Source organism: Cryptotermes secundus, unplaced genomic scaffold (assembly GCF_002891405.2).
Source record: "Cryptotermes secundus unplaced genomic scaffold, Csec_1.0 scaffold682, whole genome shotgun sequence".
Lineage (NCBI taxonomy): Eukaryota > Metazoa > Arthropoda > Insecta > Blattodea > Kalotermitidae > Cryptotermes > Cryptotermes secundus.
In genome coordinates, this window is record NW_019730110.1 from 820322 (window position 1) to 845808 (window position 25487).

The 25487-nt window shown below is 42.2% G+C and overlaps 1 protein-coding gene across 6 annotated transcripts in view; it reads right to left on the reverse strand.

Annotated features, from left to right (window-relative positions):
* Nucleotides 1-286: 286 nt before the first annotated feature.
* The window catches only part of LOC111866213 (neuropeptide Y receptor type 1), a 439022-nt gene continuing 413821 nt past the window's right edge, over nucleotides 287-25487 (reverse strand). For all 6 annotated transcript variants that reach the window (XM_023854955.2, XM_023854956.2, XM_023854954.2 and 3 more), the window contains 3 exons: nucleotides 6053-6153; nucleotides 2996-3086; nucleotides 287-989 (listed from right to left, as the gene is read on the reverse strand). In XM_023854955.2, the coding sequence (XP_023710723.1) occupies nucleotides 621-989; nucleotides 2996-3086; nucleotides 6053-6153 (561 nt within the window). In that variant the 3' untranslated portion in view covers nucleotides 287-620. The remainder of the gene's footprint in view (nucleotides 990-2995; nucleotides 3087-6052; nucleotides 6154-25487) is intronic.

Below are 25487 nucleotides of genomic sequence, written 5' to 3' on the forward strand. Positions count from 1 at the left end.
CGCGTACCACGAGTCATGAGGTGGGAACGTTACCTCTAGACTACGGAGGCCGCTTTTGGTTGTAGTTACAAACGGGACAAAATCACAATAAATACTTACCATTATCTTAGTTATGAGTTGGTAGCAGTTGATGGCAATGGGTCAAGAAGATGGCGGCTATAGATAACACTGGATTATATGCTAACATCATCGGTAAGGTAAGGAGTTCAGTTATCTTAATACCCATGTTGTTCAGGTATTTTTACATTTTATATTAAAATGGATTCCTGCCTTTATTTAAGGTCATATATTTTTATGAAGTTTGTTTTTATATGCAAGAACAATTTGAGCATGCACAAAAATTGTTTTATTGATACACTTCTTCTTAATATTCCAACAGGTTATGTAAGAGTACACATTACACATGCATCGTTTAAATTGATTTTAGAAGAAAACTGCACAGTTCCTTGTTCTTTAAAATGTTCTTCTAGTGTCAGGAAATCAAAAGTTTTTCAGATTCAACATCGTTCAAAAATTTGATAAGTATCTAATGTGTCCACTTTGTAGTAAAGCATATTTAACTTTACTCCAGTCTCTTGATGAATGAATGAATGAAATCATGTGAATCCATTTCCACAAATCTATAAACACAGTTCATCCATATCAGAACTGTTACCATTTTTCTGATGTTTCTCTGGAGAGACACATAATTCAGTAGTCAGACCACAACTGTTGCTTGTATTGTGCCTTCCGATTGGTCCACGAATGGAGACCCCACGGTAAAAGGCGTTATTCTGTGACAGAAGGGTGACATGCTGCTGCGCTCTGGTGGAATAGGAGCGACGCCAGTCATAACTGTTGCTATGGTTGCTGTAGTAAGACAAGCGGACTGAAGCACGGGTCTGCGATGTCTGCGATTTATCGAAGTCGCTATCGATTGTGTGAGAATGAGTAGACCAGGAACGCGACTTAAATGGACATCGTTGTTGAAATTCACGCTTGAATTTCTCCTGTGAATAAAGACACGCACAGCAATATATTTAATTCTGAGAATTTTATATTCAAGTTTTATTGATTCGTTCAAGCTGGGTTTATGGTATCAGTTCCACTGACTATTCCCCAGTGTAGAGGAGGTGAGGCAATTAACAAGGCGGGAGTATATGTATTACGTAACCTGAAAACATCGGTATGATTTTTGGAGAATTCTTACAGTTTCTGTTGTAAAATAAAGCCCAATGTCCCCCCCCCCCAAAAAAACAGCATAAATATCAAGGTCTGCCACTCCTACTCACCACTTGCTTCACCTTCTCTTCATTGGAGGATACTGTTTCTGCATACGTACTAAACCTTTTTATGTTTTATCTTTCGCTGTATGTTATTAGATTGATCAAACCAAGTGAAAGAAAATGAAACTAATTTAACTTCTCACAACAGTATAAAATATTATTAACAGCGTCCAGTGTGATTGATTTTTTTAATGTTTCAGTTGGAGCGACCATTTTCAGGAGGACATATCAATATATGTGGAAACTAAAAACTAAAATTAAAAACTCAGTCACACTGGACGACGTTAATAATCTTTTATATTATTGCTAGTGTGACGGACCAGGAGAAACGAGTCAAATTTCTCACAGCAGTGATTATTAAACTTACTTTCTTCTGATATTTGACATGTAGAATGGTAGATCACTGTCAGCGTTTTGAAGGCCCATTTTTTAGTGTAGATGAGTAAGCCAAGCATAGAAAAAACGGTACAGACATGGAGAGAACGAGAGAGACCAGGGACCGCTCTCTCTGAATCAGTTCCACTTGGTGCTTTGCCCCTTATGCCAATCATAATATTAATTTAACATTTGACAGAAACAAATACACTTATACCGATTAACATTTTTACCCTCTGTCTTTCAAAAAGAACCTACAAAGAACCCCGTGTTCTTGTTCTATTTTTCTTGCTTCTAATTTACTAAGGGCTATAATTTTTTCGCTCCCTGTACCATGTTATTTTTCCCTTAAAAAACACGTGCTTTTTTCCTCCGTTCCTTTAGCCCTATTTGCCCACTCTTACCCGGCAGCCATGCCAGATTTTCATGCTTAGCTAACTCTTCTACCCTGAAGCTAACTGCAAAAGTTTTCCTTAAAACATTACAAAATATTTACCACACAATACGGCGCCATGCCTCAGCAGACAGTAATGAGATAGTAAGAACATGTTGTTTGTAGGGGTCAGATGGTAGTTGAACATAAGGCTTAAATCGGAAAATCTGTAGGGAGAAGACTACTTGGGAAATGCAGGCATACATCAAAAGATAATATTAAAATGTATTTAAAAAATGTGACAATCTGGGTTGGATTCAATTCGCCCATGATACGGTCCAGTGTATGGTTGTTGTGAACGCGGTAATTAACAGCACGGTTCTGTACTCGTAAAAGTGAGTGACCAGCTTACAAAGAAAAGTTCTCCGCAGAATCAGAAAATTGGGTACCTGTTGTTAGAACGAAATCGAGAGATTTAATATATTTTCGACAAATTGAGTGAATATTTAGGCCTAGTCGTATGGCTTAATTTTGATAAAAAATGATAAATGAAATCTCAAGCTCAAAACGAAATGGATAAAAAGAGAAGAAAAAGAAATTTCGTTAAGTTTGGTATAAAACGAACTGACTAACCAACTTACTCCATGGAGACAGGTCTTTCTTGCGAAGCCAACAGACCCTCAGCTATTCAAGAATTTTGCGACATTTTATGGTTCCTGAAAATGTATTACCTTGTTAAAAAGAGCCCGACACGTGCCCCTATTTTGAGCCACATGAATCCAATCTACATCCCTTATCACATTTCTCTGAGATCTATTTTTATATCTTTCTCCCATTTTGGTGTAAAACCATGTCTAGAATTAAGTTACATGTTTCTAATCTGATATTTTAACACTATTTCTGGTTAATACGAGGAAAAGTATAAATTTTCTTATCCAGCATATGGCTAAACAGAGATTCCACGTGTATATAACATACTTACGTTGTAAATGCCATAGATGAATGGATTGTAACAGCTGTTGCTCATTGCAAGCCAATCACAGCAAAACCAAATTATGTTGATATAACGGTACCTGAAAAAAAAAGCAAAATTAAGGTTCTGTAACATCTGAATAACAATAATGAAGTCCCTAAATCATCAGAAATCGGCAGTAGCGTGCATACAACTTAATCAAAGATATTAAACAATTGTGAAACACTGCCCATTTTGTATACAACTGAGTTTTATTCACAAGAAGTAACTGCGTAAAATTTCAGTTGATGTTACTTCGACCCAACTGTAGTCAGAACCACTGAGGTACGATACCATTTGCAAGATACTAGAATGGATGAGAGGATAATATTAAAGTAAACTGTAAGAAATCTGATAATTAGGTTCTGAACTGTCACCAGCTGCCTCAAGGTATGAGTCAGTGGCAGCTTCTTGCGAATGTGGTATATAAGTCTTCATATTCCATGAAAGGGAGGGAATTTATTAACTAACTGTGGGACTATCAAATTTTCAAGATGGATTTCCCATGTCGTTACTGACTTCACTTCTATGGATGATGTACTGGACAGCTTGGTTCGAACGGTTATGTGACTGACCTGTATTCAAAAACAAAACAAACTCCGTGGCCTGTAGTCCGCAAGCGAACTATATCGACCGAGCGACCGCCGCTTGTCGGCGAAGTTAGTGCCAACTTTAGTGGATAGAGGGTGTCACGTGGTCACCGCAACGGATCCCCACTGCCTTTAATCTAGGTTTTCTAGACCAGAGCCCCTATTTCCTTGAAATAGCTCCTTAATTATCTTCACGAGGTTGAGTGGACCCCGTTCCGAACCCACTACTTATCAGAAAAATCTGTTAACGCAGGGAATCGAACCCGGGAGCTCTGGATATGTCGCCAGGAACTCTGACCACTGGATCACAGAGGCGGTCGACCTGTATGCAGTACCTGCTATGTTTGACTCTCAAATGGTGATCCTCGTATCCTGAATCAAAATTTGTATGCCTTCCCTCAGTGCTTTACAAACTGAACACTGTGGCGATCGCTTGTTCCGCGATGCTGACCAGTTCACCTATTGTAATCGTCCTCTCGCTTAATCCCACTATAAATATCTTCTGATACTGATACAGCATTGCTAAATGAGCTATGCATTACGCAAGGAATAACAGATAAAATTTATATTTTGTAGCGAAATTTCACATAAATAATATTTTTCAGCGATGTGACGCCGTGTAAACTCGTAAAAATTTAATGACGTTTCGGAGAAACGAACTGTCTCCATCTTCACTATCGAGCAGGTGACCAGTAGGCAGAGTGTTCAGCTCTACTTGATACGGCTTTAAGCAGGAGACCAGAAAATGAAAGATTCTGCTGTACATTACAGAAAACATTTACTTACTTACTTACTTACTTACTTACTTACTCATGAGCTGAGCCCTTCTGGAGGAGCCGCCAATTCTGCAGCTACTCAAGAATTTCCCATCAATTTATGGAACCCGAAGGTTCATTTTCCCCGTATAAATTCTCTCTTTTGGGATGTTATACTTTGTAGTCTACTGTTTCTTGCTCGCTTGAATGGCCTGTGCCTCAAACCTCAGGCTTTGAAGTAGCACATTCCTCCGAAACATCGTTGAATTTCTTACACGCTACACGACGTTACGTCACAGAAACACTCTTCATATTCACTGCCGTTAGCATCCAAGATTTAATGATCTATTTTTTCGTAATTTTTAGAGAAAGTTTTCATATCTCTACGAGAAGCTGTGCTCCTCATGAACCTGAATTCAACATTTTGGGGATAGTCTATCAGTTAAGAGTGAAACGCTGAGGTAATAATGCATGGGACGATGAGGTGCCTACTCCACACATTTGTATCGGCGGTTTGGCGCATCGTAGCGCAATTGCAGTTAGCATAATTGTATAGCGGCCTCCGTAGTCTAGGGGTAACGTTCCCACCTCATGAATCAAGGTGCGCGAGTTCAAACCCGGCGGAGGTCGTGGATTTTTAAGGGCGGAAAAATTCAGGAAACAAGTCCTCCGGGAGGGACTTTAAGCCGTGGGTCCCGTGTCGTAGATTTACGGCACGTAAAAGATCCTCTGAGCAAAATTAGGCAACACATTTCCCGCCCAAGTAGTTTCCAATGCCTCTGGTAGATGGGTGACATCAGGTACCGAGGGCCGACCTCNCAGAAATAAGCACCGAATATTATCCATGGGCAATGGATCTAAGCATATTCTATAAGCCCAAAGACCAAATAATCCTACGTATAACTTTCAATGTATAATTTAACAATTTGTAAAACAAAAATATTTAATTAAAGATTAATGTCTTCTGAGATCTAACGCCGTGTAGATTGGTAGAAGGTTACCAACGTTCAGGAGGAACCTACCATTTCGTGTTCTACCCTGATGATGGAATGAACAAGATTAGTTGACAAATTGGTGTGTTTCTACCAGATCCGCGATTTTGAGAACCTGTAATCTCGGACTGAATATAAGAAGCTTTAATAACGTAATTGGATGTATAGATACACATTTTGTTAACCTCGGCACTAGCTGGAGTTGAGTGGTCAGTTTCACGCCCCTCCCACTTTATCCTGGGTAAGAGCCCCTGATACCCATTGGATAGGAGGATGGATGGTCCAATGAGCCGGTCTCGACGACGTGGAGAAGAAAAAATTCTTGACGCTACCGGGACTCGAACGCCAGCCTCTTAGTCGTCCAGCCCATAGCCAGTCGCTGTACCGACTACGCTATCCATCCACTCCCCCATACGCCTTCATGGTGTTTAATTAGTTAAGCACAGGGACAACTTTACCTTTAATAACATAATTGTACAAAGTAAGACCACTATTACTGCCTGTGTTTTGAAGACAGGAAGATACATCCCTTGTATTGTGTTCTTTCCTCCTGTGGCAGATGGCACTGTCAACTGCACGCTGCTTGGCGAGCTACAGTATTCATTCGCAGACGGCGCAATATACGCATAACCCAGACTCGTGACGTCAGCCCAGTTTCTTTCCGCGCTATGCTATTTACATAATACGTACTTGTTGATTTCAGGGTAGATGTACTGTAGGACGTTGTAGGTCTGCAGAGGCAGCCAGCAAATGGCGAACAAGGCCACCACAATGACAAGCATCTTGATCACCTGCAACAAACAATACGATAATCATCACCTGCAACAAATAACTCTTAATGATCAAACAAACTCCGTGGCCTGTAGTCCGCAAGCGAACTATACCCACTGAGCGACAGCCTCTTGTCGGCGAAGTTAGTGCCAACTTTAGCGGATAGAGGATGTCGCGTGGTCAGCGCACGGCCGTTAATCTCAGTTTTCTAGACCGGAGCCGCTGCTTCCTTGAAATAGCTCTAGGGGTAACGTTTCCACCTCATGACTCAAGGTACGCGGGTTCAAACCCGGTGGAATTCGTGGAATTTTTAAGGGCGGAAAATTTCAGGGAACAAGTCCTCCGGGAGGGACTTTAAGCCGTGGGTCCCGTGTCGTAGATTTACGGCACGTAAAAGATCCTCATGTCTCTAGGAGACCTCTGAGTAAAATTAGGTACAAAGTTTCCCGCCCAAGTAGTTTCCAATGCCTCCGGTATATGGGGAAGTATCGAGGTACCACTGCCAGTAGAGGGGCCGAACTCGCTGGCTGAACGGGGCTGATAGCGAGCACCGGTACCGGAAAGGTATGGCGACTGGTGTTCTATGGAGGCTAATTCCAGACTGACTATTCTAGCGTTTCCATGGAAGTAACTCTTCTGGATTCCAGACACGTTACAATATCAAAGGGGGACGTACAATAGATCAACTACTGGTCGCGGGGCATGGGGAAACCCACTCCCTCCAATAATGAATGAATGAATCCTGACGAGACTGAGTGGACACCCTTTCCAGACCCATTACTTCTCAGAAAATCTGCTAGCGCCGGGAATCGAACCCGGACCTCTGGATCAGTAACCAGGAACTCTGACCACTAGACCACAGAGGCATTAGTGATCACCTGTAATAATACAATAATGTTCATCTGCAATAAGAAATACGATAATGATAACTTCGAACATATAACACGCTAAACATCACCTGCAACATACAATAATCCAATGATCAGGTCGAAGCTGTAATAACCATATTTCAATTTCAAGAACATTCGAACATAAATAAAAAACACTTTCTGAACAGGGAGGAGATACATAATTTATATTTCACGAGAAATATTACCTCAATTGCAGACCAAGTGGAACCATATGGGTCAGGCATGTAAAAGTTGGTAAAGTTGTCCCTATGCTTAACTAATTAAGTACTGCGCCCTGAAGGCGTATGAGGGAGTGGATATGTAGACCGGGTTTTCTTGACCTCGGCACTAGCTGGAGGTGAGTGGTCAGTTTCACGCCCCTACCGCTTTACTCTGGGAAAGAGCCCCTGATACCCATTGAATAGGAAGATGGACGAGCCGGTCTGGACGACGTGGAGAACTGGAAATAACAGAAATGCATACCAAGTTCTAGTAGGAAATTCTGCAGAAATAATACGACATGAAGATTTAGGGATATATACCAGGGTAATATCAAAATGAGGGCCGGTCACGGTAGCCGAGCGGTCTAAGGCATGCACTGTCTTCGCTTGCTCGGAAGCCGGGATCGTGGGTTCGAATCCCAGTCAGGGCATGGATGTTTGTGTGCGTTTTTCTGTGTTTGTGTACAGGTAGAGGCCTTGCGACGAGCTGATCGCTCGCCCAAGGAGTTCTACCGTNTCGAGTTCCATAAAATTCTACAAATTTCTTGAATGGCTGGACAACTCTCAGGTTCTCAACTCCATAGAGATAGTTAACTATAACCAACGCCTTGGCGGGAAGACCTACATACCGGTATACACGTATCTCAAACTGTAACTCGCCAAATATTTATTTCAAGAGAATTTTTTTCAGATAAACTTAGTACGTACAAATAAAACACATGTTTTATGACCAACAAACTATTTCAGCACGTTTAATGAATTTCGAGCTAATTAAAAAAGAGAGGGGAACACGCCAGACTTTCTACTTTATGCGCACGTTTCCTAACTTGTTAGTTGATAACTACATGCCTGTACCAGGAACATAAGATTTTGCACTGACTCATTTTCAGTGTTCTTTTAGTTTTTGAGTTGGGGTGAGACTGACTCTATCTGGTAAGTCGGTCCCTCTTCCTTTCTATGGCACTAAAGCCCTTCGGAGTAGGCCGCGCCATGGCTCAAGCGGTTAGTCGCTGGCTTCCCACAGCGGCGGCCCGGGTTCGATCCTGTGTCTGGTCAAGTGGGATTTGTGGTGGACAAAATGGCGTTGGGGCAGGTTTTCTCCGAGTACTTCGGTTTCCCCTGCCAATCTTCATTCCACCAATTGCTCCACAATCACCCTCACGTAGCATCTGGGTCTGGTACAATAGGCCAGAATTGGCCGCAGTACAAGGGACTTAGTCCCACCCCACTAGCAATAAAAAAGCCCTTCGGACCTTGGCCGTTTTTTTCAATTTCTTTGATCTTTTACACAGTTTGTAAGACTCCTTGGATGGGGGCTGAGCCCGTCGCTAGGCCGCTACCTATACACAGAACAATACAAGCAGAATAAACGCACACAGACATCCATGCCTTGAATGAGATTCAAACCCATGATACTAGCGTTCGAGGGAGCGAAGACAGTTCATACCTTAGACCGCCCTGCCACTGTTTAGCCCATTGTACCCACTCCGGATGACAGATGAAAGTGGAGCAGTCGGTGTAATGAGAACTGGTAAGGGAAACCGAAGTACTCGGAGAAAACTTGCCCCAGTGACACTTTGTCCACAACAAATCCCACTTGACCAGACCCCGGATCGAACCCGGGCCGCCGCTGTGAGAAGCCAGCGACTAACCGCTTGAGCTATGGCGCGGACCTGTTTTATGAGCTTAAAATGTGCAGTATACGCAGTTGTATCAGGGAACCATAGGTCCCACCATAGCTTGTTAAATTGGGATTTCAGCTGAATGCTCGACAACGCCATCTTTCGAACTCAAAAATAGGCAACAGACAACAGAAAGAGTCTTTATGTTTGGAAGGATATGGCGGCTTTCATGCGCAGTCCTTACAATGAGCTTCCAGGTCTTCCTCCTTATCCCGAAAAGAAATAAATATCTTTGCACGTACAAAGGACTCCAATGTCACGGGAGAAAAAAAATCACCTCGTATTTTTTTTTAAATTTCATTTTGGTTATAAAATATATTCAGAAGTACAGACAAATTCATGCCTGTCCTTAACATAAATATTAAGTCCCAAGTCATGGAAAAGTAAGAGGGAGCAGAATTGTTGCTACACTCTCAATTTCAGAATTTAGATGGGGTTAAGCGGTGAGCTTCAAGCTCCTTCAACTTTACCCCCGGGGGAAGAACGCTGAATATGAAACATACAGGATATCGGATAGTCGCCTGGTAGAAGTCATGTGCTTAAGTAATTAGGCACAGAGTTCCCACATCACTGCTGCACCGAACTTTAATAATACCTCATTGTTACTTGCTTTTTCGTTGCCGCGGGAAAGTACCGAATCGTTGCTTAGCAATGTACGTCTACTCTGACTTCACTATTCCGGCTTTCAGGAGTCATATTACAATATTAAACATGAATGCCATATGAACTCGAGTTAGTAATTACGCTTTGGCCCTCAACTCTAAGGGCTGCCTCGCGCTAGAATACCTCTGCTCCTGTGACCACGAATACAACACGTCTGTGCTTCTGGCGGGATTCGAACTTACAATTAATCAGTTGTTGATTCAGCAGCATCACATCCGATGAAACAAAGCTGTTAGACATCAATTATCTAAGTTAATTAGTTCATGTGTCGCTAGAAGGAACGTAACAAAGACACGTGTATTTAATTACAGCACTGAACCGAAATGTTATCAACGGGACCGGAGCGCGGCTTGTAACATAGGAGTCAATGGAAAGACAGGGTTCGCGGTAGGAAATTTCATGACAGACCTCCATTTTGAGGATAAATCCCTTCCGTTTGGCCGGGGTATTATTTGCATATTGGCACCAGTTTCAAGTGAGACATGCATTAGTAACCGGATATTGGCAGAAATTATTTGTTATATATTTTATCCTCTGCAGGAGAAAACTAATTGAATACAAACAAATTGTATTGCAGCGTGTAGACCCGTTGCTGGGTTACAGATTCTTAATAAATGGGTATAGGCAGCCGTTGCTGAGTGACGCCTTCGCGGGCAGGCGTATTCCCGCGGAAACGGTTGGAGTACAACAATTAACCGTGTTTTCTACTCGTGCCGTGCCGAGATATTATAAGTGTTATGCCGTGGTGACAGGGGGCGTGGAGGTATCCCCACTGTCACCTTCTGTACTGCAGTCACAGGGGTAGGGCTAAGGAAACGACTGAATTACTTCCTCTATCGTTGCTTCACTGGCTAAGGGCACACTGTTCACCGGGCTTGGCAGGAGGGCGCAGGTGCGAAATGTGGTAAGGGAGGAAATCACAACAACAGAAACCCACATCCTCACCCTATGATACCCTATATTGGTATAAACAAACAATATACAGTTATATACATTTTAGTATTATCACAAAGAGCCGACTGGTGTCGGGTTACCATTACACTTTCTTAGACGGTTCTTGGACCTCATCTTTCTCTCTCTTTTCACCCAGTTGCGGGTCGCTAGTCTCTTCTTTCTCCTGTCCNACGGCCCGGCGCTTAGTCGGTGCTTCTTCTAGCATAGCCTCCGGCAACAACTGCCCAAAATTACTGTTAGAATAATCCCCTTACTAATTTGGTCTCTGGGTTATATACCTTTATTCATGCTAACTCATAACTTTCCCGGGTGGTGTAAGTCCGCCTCCAATGACGTCTTATCCCAAGGTGGGTGATCTCGTTGGCTGGGGTCCTAAGGGGATGGACACGCCTCTTATCTGCTAGACCATTTGGTTAACACTTTTATCTGCAAAGTCCCCCCATCTTTCTCAAGTGTAGATTCTGCAAAGTTAGAATTTCGAGGTACCTTCAATGTTATTCTGCTGACTGGACATTATTCCCGCGTGGCAAGCCAATGTCCGTCTAAGTCCATAAGCAGAAATTCCTTGAAGTTCCTTAACACTTCTTACATCCTCTTTCGTACATCTTACAAGTATTTTCCAAGACTAATTCTATTCCAACCAACATTTTCCCCTAAAATACAAAACGTTAATACTCTGTTAACATATTATCGGGAGTCGGCCTTCAGGCCACAACAATAAGGAAGACAATTGAGGCAACCGAGTTAGTGGGTGGTTGAGAACCAGCGAGCAACGAAGTGAGCGCGAAAACTGAAGAATTTCCACTGTCACAAGCCGTTACCAGGAAACGGCTGGTGAAGACATAACAGGCTGGGAAAAATTTAGCAAATTTTGGAAATTAACAATGGTGTTATAATTAATTGTAGTTGCGCGTAGTGTGTTAAGTACTGTCAATAAATGTAATCTCCAAACCAAAACATGTAGCGTTACCACCAAAACGAATAAAAGCAAAAGTTGACACAGTAGATTATATTTAGTTTCTTTTTTGATTATTTGTTGTCCGACAGTCCAAAATTATATTTTTTTCGTAAATGACACACAACAGGATGCATATCACAAAAGTTTAAGGAGACCTTTGGAAGGACTCTGGTAGGTACAGTATTATATGTTCTAACGCCGAATAGCTCTGAATATGAAATCGATATACTACTCTGCAACGTGGGATTCTCTCCGAACTACACGGCGGTACAACCCGAAACGCCGTATTATTCATAGTCACCGCCATGAGAAACCCACATCCAACAGAGTTAGGATTCTATTTTTCAACATCTGAAACGCCCCCCCCCCTCTTATCTTTCGGTTTTCACTACTAGCACATCAGAAGATAGAATTCGGGGGGAGCAGCCCTCGTCTCTGGCTGTTGTCGCGTTCACAAGCTCCCCAAGGTGTTCACGGGGTATCCAAGCATTTACGGAGGAGATAATATATACGCAGGCTTTCAAAACAACCAATAACAATATTTAATAGCCAACACAACAAGGAAACTGACACACAATATACAGAAATAAATAAAACAAGGCATAAACCCAAAAGGGCGAGGCACCACAACCAATATCAACGATTGCCCAAGTAATCACATGTTACGGACAGTCGTAACAAGTAGAAACCCAAGACTGCCCCACTTGCCCCAGCCTCATTACGCCATCGCACAGTTCACACCAAATTTTCGGCAAAAACAATAATAATAATAATAATAATAATAATAAAAAACACGGTCGCAACTGCACTGTAATCAAGAATATTCCGCTGCCGCCGCGGGCAGCCTTATCCTTACCAGCCAGACCGGAAACTGCAAACATAATTTAGAATTACAAGATCCGAAATAGAATTTCAGTTCAAAGTCCTCCGGCTGCCGGTAAGCAACAACTCGCGAGTAGGTCTACCTTCGTACTGAGTGCTACTGACTGCTATTGACTGCTACTGACGCTGCTGACACACCCACTCCCTTCCGAGACAATCATCGAGAGGGAAGGAAGGTCACGTGGTCATGACATGTAGAAATAACAGTAAAGACGTCAGCATAATGCCGGTGCGGATGGGGGTGTAGGAATGGCAGGATGCCAGGATGCAACACGCATGAACCAGCTGAGTACAGCATGACTCACATCTGTGATACCTCAACATGTGTAGGTCGTTGGAGGTCAACCAACGTTTCGGAGGAAAAGGTTGCCTCCGTCCTCAGTGTCAAAGAATACGCCAAACAAGGAACCAGTATGACGTTAGTAGCAGATAGCATGCGTGTCTTAAGTAAGCCGCACACCGGTATGCGTCAAGACATGTAACAGTCAAGACACGATGTCTGCAACATGACGCAAAGGAAGTAGCACAATTGAAACGAATGAGATTATGGAAACCCCCGCACACCGGTCTGAGTCATGATGCTGACGAATCACGAATGAAGCAGGACTGCGTCTTTTGTCTCATGTCTTGATGCTTGTCTTAACGCAGTTGGTGTGCGTCCGCCCTTATTCTTCGACCCTTAAGACGAAGGCAACATGTTCCTCTGAAACGTCAGTTTGCAAGGCGTTATATCTCAGAAGACAGAACTCTTCATGTCTCAATAGTCTTAATACTGGAAATGATGATGATGATGATGACTGGATAATAAGACCAAGACGTCTCTTAACTATCATCCCTTTTGTTATTAATCGAAGGTCAAATTATCAATGTGCTTGATTAATTAAGCACCAAGCCGTGAGAACTTACAGGCCAGTGGAGGCAGAGCACCACTTCTGAACCACACACTAGAGGGGAGTCAGATTCATTCATTCATTCATTCATTATTGGAGGGGGTGGGTTTCCCCATGCACCGCGACCAGTTGTTGATCTATTGTACGCCCCCCTTTGATATTCTACCAGTCGCCATACCCTTCCCATACTGGTGCTTGCTATCAACCCCGTTCAGCCAGCGAGTTCGGCCCCTCTACTGTCAGAGGTACCCGATACTTCCCCCATCTGCCAGAGGCATTGGAAACTACTTGGGCGGGAAACTTTTTACCTAAATTTGCTCAGAGGTCTCCTAGAGACATGAGGATCTTTTACGTGCCGTAAATCTACGACACGGGACCCACGGCTTAAAGTCCCTCCCGGAGGACTTGTTCCCTAAAATTTTCCGCCCTTAAAAATTCCATGACCTCCGCCGAGTTTGAACCCGCGTACCTTGAGTCATGAGGTTGGAACGTTACCTCTAGACTACGGAGGCCGCTGTGGTCAGATTCACGGCCTTAAAAAGGTCCTTACCCCTGCCGGGAATTGAACCCCGACAGTCCAGCACGCAGCCTATCGCCATACCGACTGAATTATGCCACCTCCTTCCGTTATTACACAATAATTCCAATTTTTATATGTACTCAACATTTGTTACTTCGATCAAGGCGTAAATTCAAACAGACTTAGGGGTCACTGCTGATGGGTAAGTTTTTCTCTCTCTAAAGTAAGAATCCTCTAGAAGGATCGTTTACAATTCAGATCAGCTGGGAACTGTCCTATTCTTCGCCTTTAGGAATGGGGAATGAAATCTTAAACCAGGTGCAGTAGCAATCTGCATTTTTATGCACTCTCCAGAACTGAATATATAATTTTACCTCCTGGAAATACGCGATAAAGAAGCGAAGTATGAGCACAGATGACGCCTTTGTTATGAAGATCAGCAATCCATTACATTAATAAGTTATTTTCCTAAAGTAGGCTTATTCGATCACCATGCTGTCTGTGTGCCTTTGTATCACTTGCTATCAATTTTCGAATGGCTGACGCAAACTTTATGAAACTTGGTATGTATACCAGAGAACCTGAGTCCATCTTAACAACGTATCTCACAAATTCTTCCATCAGTTTGTATGTGTATCCGTCAATCGTTGCTAGGCAACGGTTCGGTGAAGATTTTACCGTTGTAAGGAATACACATGTAACAATATAACGCCGTTCGGCAAGCAGGTTCTATTTTCTGCCAGCTTCATGCTGGTCTCTTATTTTATTTACTTTTCAACCCTGAAGATGAAGGCGACATGTTCCTCCGAAATTTTATTCAACTTCTCAACAGACTACACGGCGTTATATCCCAGATGACAGAACTGTTCATAATCATCGCTGTGAAGACCTCAGATTCTACTGACACCCTTAATTTACTCTGCTTTTTCTTTCATGAAAAACGTAATTTGTATCTGTTGCTGGCACGTATCTACAATTTGTTACATTTTCAACATTTCATGAAAAATTCTTAATTTACGGTTCTATGAATATCATTAATCATCTGACAGCTAAATCGCTGTACATGGTTCCACGAGACACGCACGAGACCGGTTTTGTCAAGGTTACTGTGCTTTCAGATACGAAGCAATAATAGCAGATCGATTTATCGACTGGCAGTTGTTATTCATCAACAGCAGTCAGGAAGGTGACTCACATATTGACCCTTTCAGGGGTTATCCGTCCAGTAGCCTCTTCAAAGTTGTTCCCCCATTCCTAAACCCCTTATGGTTCGTGTCCACTTAACACGTTCTTTGCAATATGTCAACATACTGAACAATAACTTTTTATATTTCGATGTTTTGTCCAATATAGATTCTACTTCTAGCCCGCCTTCCTTAATTTGAAAAAATGAAAGTAGGCTTATGGTGCCACCTTGCTGTCTGTGTGTCTGTACAACCCCCACTATGAAGACCTAAGCGTAGATGGGAGTATAAAATTACCGTGGGTCCTAAAGAAATAGGATTGGAAGGCTTACACTTCATTATTCTGGACCAGGATCTAGCAAGGTAAAGCTGTTCTTGTGCTTAACTATTTAAGCATTAAGCCACGAAGACGTATGGGGGGACTGGATATATAGATCCATGTATTGTTGACCTCGGCACAAGTTGGAGATGAGTGGCCAGCTCCACGACCCGCCGGCTTTACTCCAGGGAAAAATTCCCCAATAAACATTGAATTGGAGGTTAGATGGGCCCAAGAAGCGGTCTGGACGATGTGAGAGAAGAAAAACCTTACCACTAATGGGACTCGAACTCCGACCCTAGGCTTTCAAAGGCGGACGTTCCCAAACTATCCCCGGCCCTAGCTACAGGCTTCTAACAGCAAAGGCTTACAAGGAATGAGCCGCAGCGGTTCTCTAACTCACTCACCAACCAACCAACCAACCAACCAACCAACCAACCAACTCTCTCCACTGCACTTCACTAACAGCACTCCACTCACTCCTTATGTAACCAAGGCAAGGACCGTAAAGAAAACACAGCTTCTAACAGTTCGTCTATTGTTGCGTGCGTGCCTGTTGCGGCCATTTCATAGCAACGGCCGTTGTTTACACATCAATTATCTAGTAACGGGTCTAAATGCTACAATACAAAAAAATAATAAACTCCATGGCTTGTAGTCCGCATGCGAACTATACCGACCGAGTGACCGCCGCTTGTCGGCGAAGTTAGTGCAAACTTTAGAGGAGAGGGTGTCGCGTTTTCAGCGCAACGAATCCCCACGGCCGTTAATCTCGGCTTTCTAGTTCGGAGCCCCTATTTCCTTGAAATAGCTCCTCAATTATCCTCACGAGGCTGAGTGGACCCCGTTCCAGCCACACTACGTGTATTTCTAAAAAAAAAATCTGGTATCGCCGGGAATTGAACCCGGGACCTCTGGATTTGTAGGCAGGAACTCTGACCACTAGACAACATAAAAATTAATCTGTTTAATGCATTCGTGTCGTTAAGAGCCTGGCGCGACTAATGCAGTACAGACTCCGTCGATTAGATTTCTCGTGCGTTCAAGCAATTTACATAGATGCACCCTCAAATTATGGCTTTCAAGCATGAAAGAGGCACTCTGTTATAAAATGAAGGAGACAGTTCCACAGAGCAAGAAAATGTGGCAAAACGTGTGTCGAAAGAAAGAAAAGGGGAAAGAAAGGAAACAGGTGGCTGGAGAGGAAAGATTATCTGTGCAGTGAGGTGGAGGCAGGCCAGGGTTTGGGTGCAGGGGTTCTCCTTATCGAACACAGGGGCCTATATTCGTCGAAACTTTCTCACATCTTCTATATAGACTCAAAGAAATAAACTACGACCTTTCAGAGAGGGACGTCCTTCAAAGCGATGACTGATTAGGATTGATTGGACATGTAATAAACCGAGGGCCGGAAATTTGACGTGGAGGATGAAGACGAGTGTAGACCTAATCGGTTTACACATTCGAGAGTTATTAGAGAAACATTCTTAGCGGTGATACGAATTTGCTGTCTTAGTTTCCCTACGCTTACAGAATAAGGTGGGCAAAGGGCCGGTCACGGTAGCCGAGCGGTCAAAGGTTGTGATCTGTCTTCGCTCGCTCGGAAGCCGGGATCGTGGGTTCGAACCCTACTCAGGGCATGGATATTCAGTGTTTGTGTGTATATGTGCGTCTTTCTATGTTTGTGTACAGGTAGAGGCTTTGCGACGAGCTGATCACCCGCCCAAGGAGTAATACTGAATGTCTAAAATCTAGCAAACCGAAGTGAAAAGGAGAGTTTCACGGAGGTAGGCCGAGGTCCAAATTTGGACTGTAGCGCCAAAGGGAAGGGAAAATAGGTAAAGAGGACGAGATTTCAAATATTTAAGAAAGGCAGCAGTCACATAAATATTGATATCAGATTAATTTCAGGGAATTTTACTAGTAATTCTGTCCAGAAACTCCCTTTATCTGCGGGGTTCGTGTGTACAAGTTGGCCCAAAAGTTAGTTAACTGCTTAGTATAATGTGCACTAAAATACGTATGTTAGAAAATTTATTATTACTTACTGAATTTATAATAATTCGAAAATAGATCCTTCGTGTTCAGTGAATAATTTACGAGGCTGCGATAACGTTCTACATGTGACTGGCAAGTTTAAATATAAACATTCTCGTTAATATGAGAGAATATTTTAGATTAACTGATTTCTGGGTAAATCTATACACATAGCTAACTAACTCCTTGGAGATAAGTCCTGTTTCAGAAGCTGCTAGTCACTCAGCTACTCTAGAACTTCCCAACATTTTATGGAACCCGAAGATTCATTACCGCGCTCACAAGAGCCATCCGCTCGTTCCTTCCTCGAGCCAAACCAATCCAGTCTATATCATCCCATTTTAATATTAGCCTTCCACCTATGGTTATGTCTTCCTATTTGTTTTTTCTTCTGGCATTCCCACCAAAACCAGTTTGCATAAAATCATGCAAAACAATAATTTTATCCATTGTTTCACATGTGCCACAGTTCGGCCCAGCTCAGTAATGGAAGTACATGAACTGAGGGAGCATGGATATTGTACTGAGCAGAGCAGCTTGACCTAAGAAGGAGGGCGAAGAAAAATGTATATTGAGAAATTTCACAATTTATTCTCTTAAGAAGGTATAAAAGAGGAGGTTACTGACTTCCGGCTTGTGATCCGTCTAGTCTTCAAGATATATGCTGGCGGTTCGGAGCAACGTACAGCTTATATCTTCATCCACATTCCTTCGAAACGTCGGAAACCCTATGTCAGATTACACAGCGTCATATCCTACACGACAAAAATCTTCATAGTCACCAGGAGGGGACTTCGGATCTTACAGTAATTCATTCATTCATTCATCCATTCATCAGTAATCTGTCAGACGACAGGTCCACAGTCTCTTCCAAAACAGTTCCTCCACTTGATGCGATCTAGAGCTTTCTCCTTCAAATGAAAATATCCTCTTCTGTCCCCAAGGTCATCCAGCATCTTTTTACGTCTTCTGGTCACTTCTATCCGCCCCTCTATCTTTCCTTCAATAACTTCTTTTAGAAGGCAGTTACTGCGTAAGATGTGACCAATCCAATTAGCCTTCCGTTTTCTTATTTCGTGTAGGATATTCCTCTGCTCACTGACTCTGAAAAACACTTCTTCATTTCTCACATATTCGGTCTAACTGATCTTCTCCATCCTTCTCCAACACCACATTTCGAAGCTTTCCAGATGTTTCTCATCTACTGCCCTAAGTGTCCATGTTTCAGCCCCATACAGAGCTATGCTCCAAATGTAGCATTTCACTAGTTTCTTTCCCAAATTTAAGTCCAATTTGCTGGTAAAAAGATTCTTCTTCTTGCTAAATGCAGCTTTTGCCATGGCAATCCTGAATTTAATTTCATTAGTACATCTTCCATCATCTGTTAACAAGCTACCAAAATATTTAAAACATTTCACATTCTCCAGTTGTTTTTGGTCTATCTTTATTGTGACTGGGGTTGGATGTCTCGAAATTTTCATTACTTTTGTTTTCTCCACATTCATTTCCATGCCATAGCACCTTCCAATTTCAATTAGTATATCAATCATATCCTGTAGCACAGTTTCTTCCTTAGCCATTAACACAAGGTCATCTGCATATTTCACAGTTTGGTGGTCAGCGTAACCAATCCCCACGGCCGTTAATTTCGGTTTTCTAGACCGGAGCCGCTATTTCCTTGAAATAACTCCTCAATTATCATCACGAAGCTGAGTGGACCTCGTTGAAGACCCACTACTTCTCAGAAAAAATATAGTAGCGTCGGGAATCGAACCCGGACCTCTGGATGTGTAGCCAGGAACTCTGACCACCAGACCACAGAATGGACAAATTTAATTTTATATAGATGAAAACCTTCCTCTTTATTTGATATTCTAAATCGATTAATTACTTCTTCCTTACTTAAGTCCAAATATATTTCTGAGCGCCCTGCAATCAGATACTAGGAAGTATTGTTCTTCTCCCACAGTGAATTTCATATCAGACTCATTAAAATGATGGGAAAATGAATGCTGTGTGTGTCCTGATATTCCACTGGCGACATCTGCGTTCGACGTTAAGAATTCTCAGAATAACACCGTAATATTCCCTTCATGCTCTTATAGAAAGGCAAGGCGTTACACCACCGAACAGAAAAGTCTACATTCGTTGCAGCCAATGAAAAGGAACCTGAGATGAACTGAATATAACGTAAATGTGTGAAGTTCTTCTGCCTTCCCAGTTTTCTAGTTTCTATGGCTTCATTTCTATATCGAGAAGTGACCCGAACAAAGAATATTCTTCTCCTGAGGCAAGGAAATTTTACGGTTGAAATAAGAGTGGCTGGGTGGAAACCAAAAGGCTGCAGACACTGAGGAGTAAATCTTAGTTTAAGGTTAGGATGTATTAAAATCACTTTTGCGTCCATTTTACACTTCTTGACAGTGTTTCTTGTACTGTAGGTTATGGCCAGTTAGTGACATAGAAGTTTACGTCATCATTATAGATTTACCAGACTGTTACGCCTTAGGATAAGAGGGGTAAAGCGGATGGACTTTAATTTACGAAAAATCGGTAGGTGCTCCCGCCCCTACCCTAACTAGGAGAATTATTTTTTGAAGCAGGGAGTAGATAAGAATGAACCTTCGGGTTCCATATGTTGCAGAGGGTTTCATGAAAAACTCAGCACTCATCATTCTCTCTACAACGACTTTTTTTGCCGTAGTTACTTGCTTCTGTCTCAACATACGAGAGAAACTGATGAGGTTTGAGAACAGGGTGTTGAGGAGAATATTTGGACCTAAGAAAGATGAAGTGACAGGAGGTTGGAGAAAACTGCATAATGAGGAGCTTCATAACTTGTACTCTTCTCCAAGTATAATTAGAATGATCAAGTCAAGGAGGTTGAGGTGGGTAGGGCATGTAGCACGAATTGGGGAGAGGAGGAATGCGTATAGGATATTCTTGGGAAAGCCAGAAGGGAAGAGACCAATGGGAAGACCAAGCCGTAGGTGGTTGGACAATATTAGGATGAACGTCAGAGAGATAGGATCGGATGGTATTGATTGGATTAATCTGGCTCAGGATAGGGAGCAGTGGAGGGCTCTTGTGAACATGGTAATGAACCTTCGGGTTCCATAAAATTCTGGAAAATTCTTCGGTAGCCGCAGAATTGGCAGCTTCTCAAGAAGGGCTCAGCTCCACGAGTGATGAGTGAAATACGAGAGAAAAATATGGAGCATATAACATTCAAACTTCGCATTCAGTTCTACGACGCAGGAAGAGCTTCTGCTCTGAATGTCATAACCTCTCCTCTACATTTGGCACGAATGTTTACAGAAGACCAGTCTGTATATTTTCATCTTGTTGTGAACGTAGCCCGAGTGAAACTATTGAAATGAACTTTGCTGAATGATGAAACTTTCTGGTGTAAGCACGAAACTGCGTAAAAAAGAAGGAAAAGAAAGAAAATCTTCTGGGTAGGCTATGTAAGCTCCGATTAAAGTGAGAGAAGTTTTGCTGGGCCCACTCTCTGGACCTGAAAGCCCAGGGCTTCTCCTTGAGGATGATCCTGCAGCAATAAACAAGTCAGCATTACAAAACCGAATAAACTGACCTCCTGATGTTCCTGTCACTTTGATCTGAATATATAATGAGTCATATAAGATTAAGCTATCAATGTATTAAGTCTTGGATGCGAAGAACCTACTTTAGGGCAGGAAATGGAGGCAGAAGATTGGCCCGAAAGCTGATACCGATTTTCCACATCCCGATAAAACTTCTGTCTTTATTGCCAATCTTCTGTTATTATTTGGTGTTTAAAATAGCTTTGATAAGAGACCTCAATAACAAACGTAACACTACAGATCTCAAGCATCGAGCAGGCTGGAATAGCCATGCCGCTTGAGGTCTGAATTAAGTAGGTGAGTGTCATGAATCTCGGTCACGGGACCAGAACTACTGACTTTGGGCTTTCGTTAATTTCCTCAGTCCCTCCAGGCAGTGATGGTTTCTTGAGTAGTTAACGACCCTTCCTTCCGGGTGCACGTGGTAGCGTAGTTTGTTGAGGCGCTATATTACAAGCAGGAAAGTCACGGATTCGATTTCCGATGAAGTCACTTGATTTTTCAATTGACCTAATCCTTCCAGTCACAACATGGTTACTGGAGTCGACTCAGCTTCTAACAGAAATGAGTAACAGTAATCTTCCTGGGGGTGTAAATGGCGGCCGGAGTGTAAAGCTGACAGCCTCATCTTTGAACCGGCTGTCTAGAAAATGTGGGAGCTTCCACGTCTAGCAATCATATAGGCCTCTACGGCCTGTTGCGGGAATAGATTTACCTTTCTGCCGCCTCCTTCTGAATAAGTTCCTATTCGCCATTCAACCATCATATGACCAACAGACGCTGTATAGTCTGTAATATAGACAATATTGCCAAATTTACCTTAATAGTTATCAGGACAGAAGCAAACACGATTGCTCTTACAGGCACACATTAATTGCCAGCGCGTTTGAACTTACTGGAAATGTTGAGTGGATATGTGCGCTTCTGTTTCGAGTTCAAGTGTGTTTCAGTCTCGTTCTCTCTGATTTCACACACCTCAGAGGTACAAAGGATCATATGTCGTAGACAGAAATGTAGAATTTTACTGCAGCAGTGGACCAACTCCAGAAATCCATCACGCTACTGACATTAGACTCATAAATTAGAAAAATAAAAGATATTATTACATTCGGTCAAATATTCTTAATACGGAAAATCGTGCAGAATTGAATATAAACATAAATTTAAAGTTGTTCCTATGCACGACATGAAGACGTATGGAGGAGTAGAAGTATAAATCCAAGCGTTTTAACCTCAGAAGTAGACGGAGAAGTCAGTTACACGGCCCGACAGCTTCACCGGGGGAGAGACAACCACTATACGAATTGGATAGGAGGCTGGGTAGGCCCCAGAGCCGGTCTGGACCCTGGGGGGAGTAGAAAAGTTTCTTGAACGCAACCGGGAATCGAACCCTTTATTTTCCACAGTAGCCCAACCCGTAGACTAGTCAAGACTTTAATGCGTTGCTCTATTTCTGTGCGACAGAGCGTTTTTGTGAATTCAATCAAGCAAATAAATGGTAATAGTGAACACACAAGAAACAAAATTAAATTTAACTTGAAAGTATTATTATTTTACATTAGTGACGTAACAAATTCGGAACTGAAAATTTTAAATTTCCATCTCTAGTTACGGTTTCCACAGATGTATCTTAAACTCATTCACTCTCATGCTTTACAATCCTCGATGGACAAGCTGAAAATGTCTATTTCTTTGTCTACCCATGCTATGAACTTAAAAGTTTCTAGAAGGACAACTTGATATAAAAAGCGGTGCTGTTATCTAGAGATAATATTCTTCGGCAAATATTCAGCCTGCAATTCCGACTGACGCACCGTGTCTTCCACCAAAGATTATTGTTGCTATCTTCAGCTCATATTCGTAACTATAAGCAGCTCTGCAACATAACATCATATACTTCCTGCTTAGACGCACAAATACTCGAGTTCATAACGCACTCTTCTCTAAATATAATGAGAATTATCAATAAAATGAGATGGGCACGGCATATAGCACGCATGTTGAAGAATAGAAATGCATATAGGATTTGTAATGGTTCTGACAATGGTGTCAGTCGCAATGTGACTCTGACTTTGATTCTGAATTTTTGACTGGTGACTCAGTCTGCAGCCACCTGCTCAAGCTTGTTCCTCGCTCGCCAATTTTTTTTACCCTGAAGATGGAGAAGATACGTTCCTCCGAATCGTCGGTTCACACAAGATCTACACGGCACCGCATCCCAGAAGACTGGTACATTTGCGTTCTGGGGATCTGAATTGTTAATTCGCTACTGACTGAAATAACCCGAATTTTACTGGAGTTTATGCAACTCATCCCAGCAGTAGATTTCCATTAGACAGTCTCCGTGGGTTGAACGGAATTTCGTATGCAGGTACACGAAAGTTATTATCAGCTTAGCTAACTTGACAATCTGCAGGCTGACATTCAGACTGAATAAAGTTCTGCTTCGAATGATACGTAAGCATGGGTAATTAGTTCTGATGTGCCGATCTAAAAGCTCATTATATATCTTCAGATAAATATGTAAATTATAGGTATTATCAGTTAATATCAGATATATAAAATAAAAAAAAAACTAGGATGGAAAGAGAACCATGGGATTCAAAATATTGGCTTCGAAGACTCCCGGGGGAATAGAATAGTAGATCAGAGGCAAGTGCTGAAAATTTGGGAAAGTATATTACAGAACTATATGATCGACCTAATCGGCCAGAAACCTTAGAAGTGGAACCGGAAGAAGAAGTAGATACAGACGAGAAAGGACCATATATTTTACAAAGTGAGGCGGAAAAAGCTATCATGGACATGAGGAATGGAAAGGCTACAGGAGATGATGACGTACCTGGAGATGTGCTTAAGTTACTGGGAGAAGGTGGTTTGAAAACACTGACAAAACTAATGAACACCGTATATGAAATTGGGGAGTAGCCAAAGGACTTTACAGAAGTGACAATGATTGCCTTAAAGAAAAAGACAAAGGCTACAAAATGCAGCGACCATCGCACAATAAGCCTTATTGCACATACAGCAAAGATAATAGCAAAGATACTTAAAAGAAGAATTGAAAGGAAAATAGAGGATGTACTTGGAGAAGATCAGTTTGGATTTAGAAGAGGAAAAGGAACCAGGGATGCAATTGGGATGATGAGAATTATAGCAGAACGAACTTTGGAGATAGGGGAAGAACTGTGTGCTTGCTTTATAGACTGGCAGAAAGCATCTGACGGTGTAAATTGGACCAAATTAATGCAGATCCTAAAGGAAACAGGTATCGATTGGCGTGAAAGAAGATTGATTAGTAAATTGTATATGGATCAGAAAGTTAGAGTGCGACTGGACAGAGGGCAGACAAGAAGTGAGAAGATTGGAAGAGGAGTTCGACAAGGATGCTGTTTATCTTCAATTTTGTTCAACTTGTACAGCGAATGTCTTACCAAAGAAGCTCTGGACGGGCTTGGAGACTTCAAATTAGGAGGGCAAATTGTTCAAACTTGAAATATGCAGATGACCTTGTGTTAATGGCTAAGGAAGAAACTGTGCTATAGGGTATGATTTATAGACTAATCGATATTGGAAGGTGCTATGGCATGGAAATGAATGTGGAAAAAACAAAAGTAATGAAAATTTCGAGACAACCAACCCCAGTCACAATAAAGATAGACNTCCTACACGAAATAAGAAAATGGAAGGCTAATTGGATTGGTCATATCTTACGCAGTAACTGCCTTCTAAAAGAAGTTATTGAAGGAAAGATAGAGGGGCGGATAGAAGTGACCAGAAGACGAGGAAGAAGACGTAAGATGCTGGATGACCTTGGGGACAGAAGAGGATATTTTTTTTGAAGGAGAAAGCTCTAGATCGCATCAAGTGGAGGAACTGTTTTGGAAGAGACTGTGGACCTGTCGTCTTGACAGATTACAGATGAATGAATGATGAATGAATATACAATGGAAGGGCACGTGGTAGAGTAGTTGGTTGAAGCACTATGCTACGCAGGTTCGAGTCTCGATGAGGTGTATTTTTTTTTCAATCTGCCTAACCCTTCCAGGCGCACTATGACCCTGGGATCGACTCAGCCTCTAACAGAAATGAGCACCAGGAATCTTCCTGGAGGGTAAAGGACGGCCGGCGCGTAAGGCTGACAACCTTAACGCCATCTGTGAGCCGACTGTCTTGAAAATGTGGCAGCCTCGACATCTCACAATCATATTGGCTTCCACTGCCTGTTACAGGCATAGCTTTTATATGAAATGGAATAGAAAACCTTGCGAATATTTAGTAATTTTTTTTCTCTTAAATCCGTGATCGTAAGCCGAGAGTCAATATAATGTCATACGGTCAATGAGTTTGCGCAGGCCTCTATGGATTGTCACGTTCGACTTTTATTGATTCACTGGCAGATTCACTACCATCCTGCAACAAACTCCGAGCACGTGACGAGAGACGCTATGGTATACTGTCAATCTAAAAGTCTTTCACGTGGATATATTCATAAAATAAATATTTTTTGTTTATCTTATGGAACTACTGACGGGTACGATTCGCATGT